General features: G+C 35.8%; 2 protein-coding genes across 2 annotated transcripts; both read right to left on the reverse strand.

Moving 5' to 3' along the window:
• Window positions 1-7,447: 7,447 nt before the first annotated feature.
• Window positions 7,448-8,398, reverse strand: LOC111880763 (putative F-box/LRR-repeat protein 23). The gene is made up of 2 exons (XM_023877178.1): window positions 8,061-8,398; window positions 7,448-7,952 (listed from the first exon to the last, which is right to left on the reverse strand). The coding sequence occupies exons 1-2, from the start codon at window positions 8,396-8,398 to the stop codon at window positions 7,448-7,450; spliced, it is 843 nt and encodes a 280-aa protein (XP_023732946.1).
• Window positions 8,399-11,859: 3,461 nt separating this feature from the next.
• Window positions 11,860-13,138, reverse strand: LOC111880764 (uncharacterized). Its single transcript, XM_023877179.1, has 4 exons — window positions 12,910-13,138; window positions 12,672-12,710; window positions 12,238-12,584; window positions 11,860-12,159 (listed from the first exon to the last, which is right to left on the reverse strand). The coding sequence occupies exons 1-4, from the start codon at window positions 13,136-13,138 to the stop codon at window positions 11,860-11,862; spliced, it is 915 nt and encodes a 304-aa protein (XP_023732947.1).
• Window positions 13,139-14,385: the final 1,247 nt, after the last annotated feature.

A 14,385-nucleotide genomic window follows, 5' to 3' on the forward strand; every position in this document is an offset into this window, starting at 1 on the left:
TTTAGATAAGTCTTTATGCTGTCAAAGACTTTTCTACTCCGAATATGATGTAAGTCCTTCTTCAAGATCAATTTTCCCAAACTTATTACGTCGTGAATATCAATATTGAAAGTCGGCTAACTTCTGTGTCACTCTTTGTTCTAATACTTTCATTATACTTTCAATGGGATCTATCTGAAACCCACTCTAGTCAAGTTATTGGACTAGGGTAATTTAGCTCAGGGATCATTCCCAATTCACTTTCAAAAGTTGGATCATGTTATCCACCAACCAATAATACCCTGGTTTGGATGATAAACATTTTGAGACCATTCTATTAGTTTACTTCTAATCTATACTAGGACTGCATCATAGAGATGTAGGTCACACCTTCGTAAACATACTCCTATTCCGTACTGGGACTGCATCATAGGGATGTAGGTCAAACCTTCGAGAACATACTTCTATTCTTTACATGAACGATCGAACTACGTCTAGGTTCAACCATACTCACTCACAAATTCATTTTTCTTTTCGTGTAACAGAATCATGTCGCCGAAGAAAAACGATCAACCCATCTACCAAACACCAACTCTTCAGATTGATGCAGCTACCTTTCAAGATGCAGTCTCGGCTGCCGTGTCAGTTGTTTTGACCCACCTTAATGCTAACAACGCGAATGTTAGCGGGATTGTTAACAATAATTCCAATCCAAGTAACAGTCAAGTACCTCAACGAGTAACAAACTACCACGACATCCCGAATCCCAAGCCCAAGAATAACAAACGAAAGTTCTGGGCTAAGGCTAAAGGCAAATCACCCCAAGGGGCGAGCAAATGACAACAACCAGTGACAACCTTCGTAGCCACGACTTCTGTACCTCCTACTACCATCTCTTCTAGTATCCCAGTTATCCCTAACCCGGCCAGACAGTATGCTGGAAATCTCCCAAAGTGTAACAAATGCAACTACCACCATCATGGACCTTGTTGGAAATTGCAGTGCTTAAATTGCAATAAAAAGGGACACACCGTCTGTTACTGCAAGACTCGGATCCAACACATTACTTCAACCACCAATGTCGAAATCTCTCGAATATGCCATCTAGGTGGCATAATGGGACACTTCAAGAGGGACTATCCAACAGAGGAGAATGACGGTGAATTCGGAGGAGTTTGACCTCATAATGGAAAGAGGCAACGAAGGACCCTACTATAGTATAGGTTCACTTCCAATCGTCAGTATTATGTATGTCTTTTTAAAACATGTTTAAAACTAGTGTAACTTGAGTCTTATCTTTTGCGAGATCCCGTCAGTTAAGGGACCCTCGTGCTGCGTATACTTGTCTTTTGTAGTATACTTTGTTCGCAGCAGTATTCCTGTAGTTACTCTAAAGTACTGTAACTCTGTTAAAAAGTTGCACTGTTGTGTTTTGTCTGTAACGCCTTTATGATCAAATCTAGTGCATTTATTTCCAAGTGATTCCGATTTAATCATACGATCAAAGTCCATTTGATCCTCACAATATCAGTTTCGTGTGCACATCTCTTTCTCCGAAATCATCTTTCTAACGAAACTATCACTTCAGAACTCTGAAGTACTCATGCGTAGAGTACCTCACGTTTCTTACCCTTTCCAAAGAAACCTCAGCAAACCTCCCCGAAGTACCACTCGTGCAGTACGTCAAGTTCAATCCAGAGACCCACAGTTTCAAGGTGTAATACTCTCACAGACCACAAAAACACTCAACACACATTCGATAAAGAAGAGTTCTCATACCAGTGAAGTCAAACGAAAGGAGCAAAGTCGTATCCCGATAGTGAAAGGTTCGCTGGAATGCCAAGCGAGGACCTGATTTCACTCAAGAACACGAGAAACAAATAAAACTTCTATCCATAGCATATTTATCAATTCTGCTTAAACTCTAATTTCGGGACGAATTTCTCTCTAACGGGGGGATGATGTGACAACCCGATATTTAGAGACAGTATAATGTAAAACCAGTCAAATTTAGGTCAAAATATAACTTTCCTAAAATCTTATTTGAGTTATATCAAGTAGTAGGAATCATAACAAGGTTTTCATACATATAAAGAACACAAAAATCCGAGTTATAACGAAGAAGTTATGACCATTCTAAGATTTCCGACAAAACCGGCAACATCGATTAAACGAAAAACGCGAAGTTTCAATACAATAGTTTTTAGCCTTAAGTATCTAAATGAAACTTGTAGATAACATTTAACCGTGAGCGTACATAAAAAGAACGTCCAAATGTGACTTCGTACGAGGAAGTTATGATTTTTCCAAGATCCAGATATAGCAGTAGGCAGCTAAAAACTCGAAATAGAGCTCGAGATACTTTTGGCCAAAACAACCTAAATGAAAATCGAAGGTCTCAATAATAGTAGCGCAACGGCGAAAAGTCTGACGAAAACGGACATCGGATGAAGAAGTTATGGAATTTTAACGGACTTTTCGTGTCCCGGCCCGTTAAAAATAAATAATTAAAAATAAAGTCAAAATTTGCCAATGAAGTCTAAACGAGAGTTGTAGATCATATTTTTAGCTACGCGTGCATATAAAGAACGTCGAAAACGGAGCTCGTACGCGAAAGTTATGGATTTTACAAGTTCGAGGCCCGAAATTCATGGCTGTCAGGCTTGCCACGACGTGGCACAACTTTGCCGCGACCCGGCAAGTGACTGAGGGCGTCCAATCAATGGAAGAGGATAAGACTTGCTCCCCACGAGGTGGCCAACCTTAGCCACGACGTGGCACACCAGAAATACCCCTATAAATAGATTTCAAGGGCTCCGAGTTCCATTGCTCAGTTCCTTTCTTTCTCGCGCCGAAACTCTGCGTTTAAGCCCCCGAGACCCTCCCAAAGCCCCGGTTTTCACCTTCAAGTCCCAAAGCAAGGTTTTGTGTTCCCGAGATTCCCGAGTTTCCCGAGAATCCCGAGATTTCCCGCGTTTTCAACTCTTCCTGTCAAAGTTCTGCTCGATTCTTCTCTCGACTACTTCAAATCAACCACTTCAATCAAGTGAGTTCATACCCCAATAATCTACACTTTCAAAATCTTTATAAATGCTTTTTATACACTTTGAAGGGGGGGGGGGGGGGGGGGGAATACAAGTAAACACACGGTTATCCCCGTGTGAAAGACATAAATCTTTTTTATACTTTTTGGTTATGAAATCAATCACATGTGATTTATAACTAACATACAAATGGACTTACTACACTTTTAGCTGTTTAACCAAACAGAGTACTTCAAATAGCTTTCTCAAACGTTTTTACATGTTAAAACACTTTTAGAAAACTGTCTTACAAACTGTATGTTTCCTTTTTGAATCTGTTATAGTTGTGCTTCAAACAAAGGTTTTCTCACACTTAAACTGTCTTGTCAAACGGTTTTCGAATCAATTTATAAACTGACATCAAGTCATAAATTCTTATTTATTAAACTTTTCAAAGGTTTTACAAAACTTTGTTTATGCTTTTATATTATAAATTGCATGCCTCTATATGTATAGTTATATAAGAAATGTTTAAAAGACTTAGGAAGGCTATCCACCCTGTTTCCTTTTCCTCGATTTGGATGTGGTCTGGTGGGATATCGGGTACTCGTCCGAAGGTCGTTTAAATATTAGTTATATATCATGTGTACATATATAGTCATAAATGTTCCATCAGTTAATTCAGTGCCAACACTCTTGGGTAGCAAGGGTGTATAAACCTACTTGGACACTCATCAATTACATTCTAGTAAACTATTATAGGAATAGTTTAGGAGATATAAAACATTATTCCTATTACAAGGAATCACACAAGAGTCAGTTCATTCATGAGTCTATACCAACGTTTTATTTAGAAGTATGTATTTTCTTAACAAGGATAATCTTTTCATACAAAGAGGCATTTCGTTATATTACTCGTGAACTTGTTGTTAGCAAACATGCGAGACAATGGCTTTGTTAGTACCAAAACGAAAGTCCCCACCTATAACCAGAGTCTCTTGGAGGGAGAGCGTGACAAGTATGTATAGATCTATACGGGGCTGACGACTCCGCACCCTGACTGTTAGCTACAGTTCCCGGGGTGACAAATGTCAACATAGGTACTGCGTCTAGTATGGTTATGAGGAACTTACAACATGCGGAAACAACAACTCTTGTACGTAGTAATATACATTTAACTCAATCATGCTCAGGGGGTAATATCTACACCATGGGATATTTTTAGCATGTTCACAATTCGGGATAAACACCCTTTTAACCAGTTTTACTTAAACAAAAGACTCACAGGGAGTATTAAAAATATATTGGTTTACAGAGTCATCAAGTGCCTTGGCGATTTTATACATACATAAATCTATTATTTTGGCATGAAAAACATCATCGTGTTATAGTTTTGGAACTTTTAAACTACCACACACTTATGGATGAATGTTGAACTTTTAGAAACAAATATTCAAAACATTCAGGTCTTGGTAGAAGACTACTTTCAAAACATTCAGGTCTTGGTAGAAGACTACTTTCAAAACATTCAGGTCTTGGTAGAGGACTACTTTTAAAACGTTCAGGTCTTGGTAGAAGACTGCTTTTTATACTAGTAGGAAATATGAGATTTTCTAGGGTTTTCATACTTATACTAAATGTTTCATCAAACATTAACCAGTCTTTCATAACAACTTTTCAAAGCAATAACAGTAAAATACTTATGAATTCACCAGCTTTATTGCTGATAGTCGCTTTCAAAATAACTTGTATCCTCAGGTTACAAATAAGACAGGTGTCGATGCAAGGTTTAGAGAAGACGGAGCAGTCAAGACTCGTCTTTTATTTTGATTAGTTATCATGTTGTCTTGTACTATGAAAGCACACACTTGTAATCAAAATTATACTATTAATGCAATGGATGATGTTGTTGCTTGTTTACTACTTTACATTTGTTGTGATACATTACATGATGTCCTCCGCCCCAGAACATTTCCGCCGTTCTCGGTTTTGGGGTGTGACAGGCCTAATTGGAAATTGGGCCATATTTTGGGCCTTGGTGGATTGTTTAGCTTTGGGCCCATTGGATTGTGGTTAGGGACTTCATTCTTGGACCAAGCTAGGGTAGGGGTAAAATAGTCTTTTTACCCTAAGTAGAGATTTTTGGTTATATTGTATATCCCAAATGTTAATTAGTTTTTATGTGGCAACTGATAGCTTGGGGAGCTGTAGGACCAGCAACTACGGATCATTTGTTTCATTCAGCTTTTCGAGGTGAGTTTCCTCACTAGGTTTAGCGGGTTGAAGGCACTAATGTTGGCCCATACTTATGCTATGTTAGTAGGCTAGCTGTCTTCGTGACTCTTGCATGTGTATGTGTTTATATGGTTGTCGGGCTAGGGTCCGATGCGGGGGGGGGGGGGGGGGGGGCGATGACTATTTGTATGCTACGTATCTATGTGATTATTGCATGTGTATGTGATTATTTGATATATGTTATATGTATGTTGGGCGGGGCCCATTATATGTTTATTGTATGTATTGTGATAGGTAGTTTGGGGAACTCACTAAGCTTTGTGCTTACGGTTTTTAGTTTATGTTTCAGGTACTTTGGTTCCAAGGGGAAGAACTCGAGTTGATTGCATCGCACACACCATTGAGATTTCGCATTTGATATTCACTTTGATTTTGATAACATTTGATACATTGGTTTTGTTGAGATGTATGGTTGATATTTGAAAATACTATTTTATCTATTACAAAAACGAAATTTTTTGGACCATATTTTTGGATGTTACAAAAAGTTGTAGAATTAAAAAGGCGCTTTAAGTTATCTCAAAATTAGGGATAGTAAATCAAACAGTTGTTTTGCATTTTAGCATAACACGATAAGACACAAATTATTTTTTCTTAACTTGAACACAACACAACACGATAAGATAGCATGTTTTTATTTGTTAACATGAACACGAATCAATAAAAACACGATACCATGAAAAAAAAACATTTGCAAAATATCATATGTATGTTATTGTATAAAATATTATTTAAATACGACAAACACGAATAACACGACAATAAATAACATAAAACAACATAGAATGCTACTAAATATGCACGTCTTTTGAACACGATCATGATGTTTTGTGCTATTATCGTGTTATTAGTGTGTCAAATTTTAAACATGAACACGACATCGTGTTTCTTATACATAACACGAAACGACACAGTTACAAATTCAAAATTCGATTTCGTCACAATTTCGTTTCGTGTTGTGTATTTTTGTCATGTCGTATCAAATTTTGCCACCTATACTCAAAAGTTCATTGAAGAACACTGCCTTGACGTGTGTTTCATGTTTAAGCGTTTTTGTTCTCACTTGTGAATACTAGGAGTGGGGTATTTACGTTAAGGAAACAATGTGTAATGTATACCGTTCACGTGAGTTTAATGTGATCGTGTCAAATCGAGCAACCGTTTTTTTATACGATATGACGATGTTTTATACAACAAGAGCACGACACGATGTCGTTTTTTTCACTAGCACAAAAATAAACCAATTGAACCATGACATGCAAATGATAACATAACATAAACATTAGTTTATTGACTTCATACATAATCATAAATATAACACGACAAACATGAAAAACACGACAATAATAGATGCTAAATCATGTCAATTTCGAGTCATCTATGAACACGGACACGGTGTTTTTTAAACTTTACACGAACACAACACATGTTCAAATTTTAATTTCGTCTCGATTTAGTTTCGTGTATTTGTCGTATCATCGATTGACACTCATAGTTTAATGTATCTATTTGATCAAAACAAGTTGGACATGAGGCAACACGAATGGAACTATGTTTAAGTATTATGGTTGTTAAATTTATTACATTGGATAAAACCAATGTAATGGCTGTCGAATCAAGGTGCAAGAAGCTTAAGAAGTTCGTACAAATCGAGACATTTTCAGTATTATCGAATGATTGGGTTGTTAAATTATAGGGATTGTTGAAAGACCAAATATACTACAAATAAAACAAATATCTTCAATGACCATCACAATCGGTGTTTGATCCCTACTTCTACTTCATAACTTCATTGTGCCAAATAATTTGATCACCATAATGAGATTAGCATAAAGCATTTCTGAAAGCAAAAAGGATGCTTATATCATGGAATTAAACTTGTACTTCAGTTGAGAATTGTCAATTTCGACCACAGAAACCAGGTTGTTCACAGGAAATGAAAAATACCAACATTAAACCAATTCCAGGCAGATAGAAAATATGTCAAACAAAAGCTTCACACCAGTTAGTGGCTAACCCATGTCCAGATTAGAAACAACACGAACAAACTCCTGAATTTATATTACCAACGATACTAACCATAATCAAAATTAAAATCAAGATGATTGATATCATTTTCATCCTCTATGGAAAATACTGGAACGATAATCTTAATCGCTATCACTTTCGTAAGATTCATCATATTCATGCATCCAGTAATGAAACCAAGAGTTGTCCACCGAGTCATCAGCATACTTAAGGTCTTTGATCCGTTCCATGCAAAGTTTTCCTATACTGCCATCAAGATCAAGGTTATAACACATACGAACATCTAGGGATTCAAGGTGAGGGCAGCCATTAAGAATGGCCTTGAGTCCCTTGTTTGTGATATCACTATCAAAAAGATCCAGATGGCGTAACTCAGGCATGTTATTTGCGATGGCAAGGGCATCATTGTCATTTTCAGTTTGTGGGTGCGGTTCGAACTCTTTGCTGTTCAGCATGAAGGACTTGAGTTGAGAGCAATTTTGTCCAATAACTTCGATGTCGTATGCGTCGATAGAGATGTAAGACAGGTGAAGTTTCTCCAACATCGGTACCCTTTTGACTGCATCACTCAACTCATCGCCTGTGACATCGCAGTTCTTAAGGCAAAGACTCTTCAGTTTACTTGATCTGTGTTCACAAGTCACCATTCAGAGCCATATAAAAGCAACAAAATTCAGCAACATAAAATTATTAGAAGACTAAGATTAATGGCGATGTGAGGGGGAAGAAGCCAACCGTAGCACAATGTAATGAAGGAGATCACCGGTGCCAAAACCTTGGATACTGATATCGATCAACTCCCCACAGCTTAGATCGACTGCCTGCTTAGTCAACGCCTCAAGATCGTAATCCTCGTCACAAGCTTCACCTGGTTCATGCATATCGATGATCCTCCACATCGCCGGATCCTTGCAAATTCTCGACCATGTTGTGCACACTTTCAGTGCACTGTTGAGTATCTCTTTAGCATCTGATCTCCGAATGATATTTGCCATCAGTTCATGAGGCATTTTCAACCAATCCAGGGTTTCCTCCATTGCTAACAACGGGTCTGCTGCGGAGGTCGACGCCATTTCAAATATAAGTTACAATGGTTTTACTTTACCAATGTATTTTTAATATCTCTAATTACGGGACGTTTCGATCACCCAAAATTCTCTTTTCTCCAGACAAAAGTGATTTCGACTTTTCTGTGTTCTACAGATTCAGTCCTTTGAGAAAAAAGAAATTGCATCTTTCATTTATCCTTAATGATTTTTAGAGAAAAATTGAAAAAGGATTCTTAGGTTGCTAGGCATGGCTCAAGAACGTCATGGAGAGGCTCAGATGGCCTCCCTCCATGCCGAGGAACATTGCCCCTTCTTAATGTCCCGTTGGAAGATTTGGAGATGGCAACATAGAGTAACTTCCAATGGAGGAGATCAGGAGAAGATAGCAATCTTTAATTTTTTTTATTTTTATTTTTATTTTAATCATTTTAGCCTATAAATACATGGTGTGGTGACAAAAATGAACGTGATATAAAAATGATATGACATTCGATGTGGCTAAAAATTAATATGGAGAGTTTGACTCATATCTAGGATGAGCATATGGACTGGGAACCGGTACCAGAACTGGAACCCGATGGTACCGGTCGAGTCGGGACCGGGACGATATTTTTGTGGATTTTTGGAACCGGTATAACCGTCAAAAACCAGAACCGTATGTTGTTATTTCTCGAGGACCGGTTCCAACATTGAAGACACGGCAAGAACCGGTAAAACCGACGGTCTGGTTATGTTCCCATTTCCCACAAAGTTCGATTTCCAGACCGGTTCCAGCCAGGTTGGTTCCTTTGCTTATCCCTACTCATACCCATCCGTCTTACGGTTATCACTTTAACACCGATAGCATATATCCATCAAATTCTTATATAATTATCATCTTATCCTTATATAATCGCATTCTATGAGGCCCTACTTTTAATTACTCTTTCGGTTATATATTAATTTATTAAGTATGAGACCTATGTATTATACGAGTTAATTAATTAAAACAAATCTGAATATCAAAATGTAAATATTAAGTGTTTTTAAAATATGTAAGAAAGAAACATATTTATTTCAATTCAGTATCATAATTATTACATTTAATACTTTACATATATAAATATAAATATTTTGTGGCTTTTTAATTTTAAAATTTGAAAAAAAAAATTAGAAATTGACGTGTGGATATTATTTATTTAAAAAATACAACAAAATGACAAATGTCAAAACCCATAAAAGATTGACATATGACAAAATAAATTTTTATTTCTTAGAGTAGTTCGATTTTTTTTGAAAAATAATATTAGGCAATTATGCTAGATTTGTCATTTTTCTCTAATAAAAAAGTTTGGTCACTTTTTGGTAAAACCTAAGAGGGGTGTTTGGATTTAATTTAAAAAATTAATGACAACTTTTGTTAAAAGTGTTTACTAACTTATTCTATGGTAACTATTTTTTAAGTCTATTGGGTGTGAGCAACATGTTATTACATTCAAAATGTCAACTTCATCATCATAATCACACTTTTGGCCTTATAACACCCAATGTGGAAAAGAGCAACACCAAATAACATGTGATAACATCTACCATTTTCTATTTTTAATTTTTTTTTATGTTTTTAATTTCTATTTTTCTAATTTGTTTTAATTTTTTTTAATTTATATCATAATATTTAAATTAAATACTTAATTAAACATACCATTTTAAAAATAAAAACGACATTACAAAGAAAGAAAAAAAACATTGACCGAAAACATACCATAGTCCAAATAATTTCAAAAACATAAAACCGATACACTATCCTTCGCCTAAATATCTCCGCTCAATCTTCGCCTTCATTTTTCGGAACACTTTTGCCCATCTCGGTGGTATATTCTCCTCGCTAGTTTGAAGAATAGTCAAATACTTCTTCATGCTATCTTCCTCGGCTTCTCGACGAAGGAACTCCAAATGCTCACGTTGCAACTCATATACATGTTTTAAGCGCGATTTTGTTTTGAGCGTCAAATTTCTGTTTCATTTCCGCTTGTTCTCAAAGTGTACTTTCGCTTTCCTTTGCATGTCGTTAAGCTCGCCTCGCTTTTTCGCGACATATTGATCGTCAAGACGGGGATATCTCTTCGATGTCATTAAAGTCGTCGGGTAGCTCATCTATGTTCGCATTGAGGTCGATGTTCATGCGTGCGCCAAAAATGTCGACCGAACCCGAGCCGCGAGACCTCTTGGATTGTTGTTTCGAAAATGTGTCTGTTTAATTCCATTTTGGGTTGTCCTTAAAAATCTCCCAAATCTTTTCGTGCTCGAAAACGTGATCTGTCTCGACATGATATTGGTCCCTCGTCGCTCTATAAACATCAAAATGGGTCACACCATTTTGCTTGTGCGAGAAAAAATTGTTGTAGATGGAATTGAACTTGATGCACTTCTTGCTTATTTGAGTCCACTTGCTACACAACATATCGTGATTACAATAATTTTCATCCTTCTCCAAAATAGTCCAAGATTTCCCGATCACAACTTCCCAAAAAGCAACTTTTCTCATATCATTTCTCTGAGTTGGATTTTTGATGTTCCGCACCACGACATCGCCAACGCGTATTTTTCCTCTGCAGTCCACCATGTTGGAGGTTCTTATTCCGATTGCTCCACCGCGACCACTTTCCCTTTCCTTCTTGCTCACCCTTTATTGGCCATTTTTTTTTGGCTTCCCCCCGCTTGCATCTCGGGTACCGTTTCTTGCGTTGGTGGTGGTTTTGTGGTATTTTGTTGCATGGTAGCGAATGTGTTGAAAAGGTTTTTGTGGAAGGGTTGTAGGGAATCGTGGTAGGTGTGAAGCGGGATTGAAAAAGTTGTCGGAAATTGAAAGTTACTGTGTGCTTTGGGAGATGAGGATGTTCGCGTACACCTCATATTGTGCAAAAACCGAGAGGAAGGGACATGTTTGTGTTTGAATGAGTGTTGGGATTTGATCTATATCGTGTTGTGTGTAAAAAATGAAGTGAGATAAGAAGGTATGTAAAAAAAATGAAGTGAAAATGTATATATATATATATATATATATATATATATATATACACACACAGTGGCGAGTTTAGAACGTAAAACCACATGGTTCACTATTTAAAAGAAACCGATAAAAGAAGAAAAATACTAAAAAAATATTATTGCGGGTTCGAATCGGATCAAGTCGTAAAAGTAAGAACAAAAAGAAAATTTAAGTTCTTACAATTGTACCCGACGAGGTCTTATAGCTTGATATAATTTCACAATTGTATCATTACTAATAATATCTAAAACATTTTTTTTCAATATATGACACCAAACTATCACTTAAAAATTGATCACCCATTTTGTTGCGTATATCAGTCTTTACCAACTTCATTGCTGAAAATGCACGTTCCACACTCGCTGTTGCAACAGGTAAGATCAATGCAAGTTTCAAGAGAAGGTAAACCTTAGGATATATTATATGCTTTTTTACTTCAACCATCTTTTTTGGCAAGTTATCCAATGCTCTTCAATTGATTAAATCGTTCATCTTCTCGTACATCCTTAATGTAATTTTTAAGTTCAACTTCAAGAACTTGAAGATCATATTCTGTTCGAAATTCTTCCTTATAAAGTGTAGCCATTTCCATTAGCTTATCCAAATCAAAGGCTTTAAAAGACTCACACGGGCACAAACAAGCTATGCAAAGAAGTAATTTCGTATTGGCTTCATTAAAACGATGGTTAAGCTCTTGAAGTTGCATATCAATCACCGCCTTAAATACATCAACATGATAATGATGCAAGTTGTTAACCTAAAAAAATTAATCTTTAATAAGCTAATTACAAAACACAATAAATAAATCAAATTGGTAATATCAAATGTTATATACCTGTGAACCTCTTCGACGACTGAATCCATCATAATATTCATCTTCCATATCCACGATTCTAACATCATGTTTATTGCAAAACAAAGTAACATTCCCTAAAAGTGGTTCCCATCCTACATCTCTAATTTCTTGAATTGCTTTTTTAGAGCTGCTTACTTGATTCATGACATTTACAATATCTTGGTATTTTCTTTGTAATGTTGTATTCAAATGATTTGTGACTCCCAAGATATCAACCATTAAGTGTAGACAAAACACAAAATCAAAGGATTTTAATAACCTGAAGATGCGAATTGCTTCAGCTTTACGATCACGATAACTATTATCTTTACCAAGGTCTCCAAGTACTTCACAAATGGAAGAATATATATTTCTGATATTCAATAAAGATGAAAAATGAGAACCTCATCGAGTATCAAATGGTCATTTGATACCCACTTCTTGGTTCAAACCGATACCACTCTCAAGCTCACCTAAAATTTAACATATAAAAGTTTAATTAGCATAACATAACTACAAAATATTTTAATAATAAATCTAGTTTAATTATAAAGCAAAATGCGGATTTAAATAGATAACAACATAAACAAAATTTGACATTCTCTTTTATACTATATTCTAACCAATATTTATTGTCATCAAACCAAGATATATTAAATCTTCGTTGTTTACCTCCAAAATCACGTTGTGGAAACTTATAGTTTTGAGTTTGGAAAGGTCCTTTTTGCAAGTATGTTCTTCTAATTTCATCTCTTTGATTCACATGATAATATTCTATAGCGGGACGTTCTGCCGGGTCAACGGGTAGTGAACTTAAATCAAGTCTCATATGCTTATGTTGCTCATTATCTTCTTGTATTGCTTTTTTATCAATCTTTCTAAAAAACTTGAATAAAGACATTATTGATTGAATTTCTAAAACAAACAACAATCAAATACTCAAACAAATGAACAACAATCAAATAATCAATCACATTGAATTTAGAAACAATAAAAAAACCTATTTAAAATTACGAATAAAACAATCAAAACAATAGAAAAAAAATTCACAGATTCGATATTAATAAAATAGTTGCCATTTGCCAACAATTAACAAGCAAATACTTAAGGTTCAAAAAAATAATAAAAATTACTAATCAACATACCAGCAGTGCGGTAGTGGGCAACTGGGCAAGTGCTTGAACAAAGAACATGCGCCGCTGTGATACTTTCTTGATTAACATTATTATTATTTTTTTTAATTTAAAATCTGTTGGGCTTTATATGCATATTGGATTATACCCTAAATATATTGGGCTATTAAAACATAAAACAAGGGCTGTAAAAATTTGATATATATATTTTTGCTAAAAATATTTAGATAGTTCACACATATTTTTTGAGGTGGGTCACAATAAAAAATTATATACAACTTGTTATATATATAAAAAAAGGTGGGTCAAGTGATCCACCCTCAATACACATAAACTCGCCAATATATATATATATATATATATATATATATATATATATATATATATATATATATATATATATATATATATATATCAATGTTGCAGAAATCGGCCTAATCGGCCGATTAATTGGTGATTAATCGCTAATTGGACCTCCACCGATGAGATTTATTGCTAATCGGTCACTATAATCGGGTTTGGTCAATACATGTCAAATTCGGAATTAATCGGACCTAATCGGGCCTAATCGGACCTAATCGGACTTAATTGGACCTAATCGAGGTTGGTCAATGCAGGTCAAAGTCGGACCTAATCGGCCCTAATCGGACCTAATCGCCGATTAATCCCTAATCGCTAATCCACCGATTAGCGATTTCTACAACCATGATATATATATATATATATATATATATATATACATTTCGACCGTCTTTCAAAGGACATTTTCGACCGATACCAAAAAATGGAGAAAATTTGGGCATTTCCTCCCATTGCCACACTAACTGCCCATAATGTAACGCCTAATAACAGGACAGGGACGGTGTTCCGTCCGTTATACCCGCGTTATTAGGCTGCCACGTCGAAAAAACGGCAACCCTGGTTGCCCATACCGATTCGTCTAATATTTCGAGAAGTTTATTCATGGAAAGACGCTATAAACAGACAAGTTAGTCTTATTTTTTATTTTTTGATA

The sequence above is a fragment of the Lactuca sativa genome, chromosome 7 (genome assembly GCF_002870075.4).
Source record: "Lactuca sativa cultivar Salinas chromosome 7, Lsat_Salinas_v11, whole genome shotgun sequence".
NCBI lineage: Eukaryota > Viridiplantae > Streptophyta > Magnoliopsida > Asterales > Asteraceae > Lactuca > Lactuca sativa.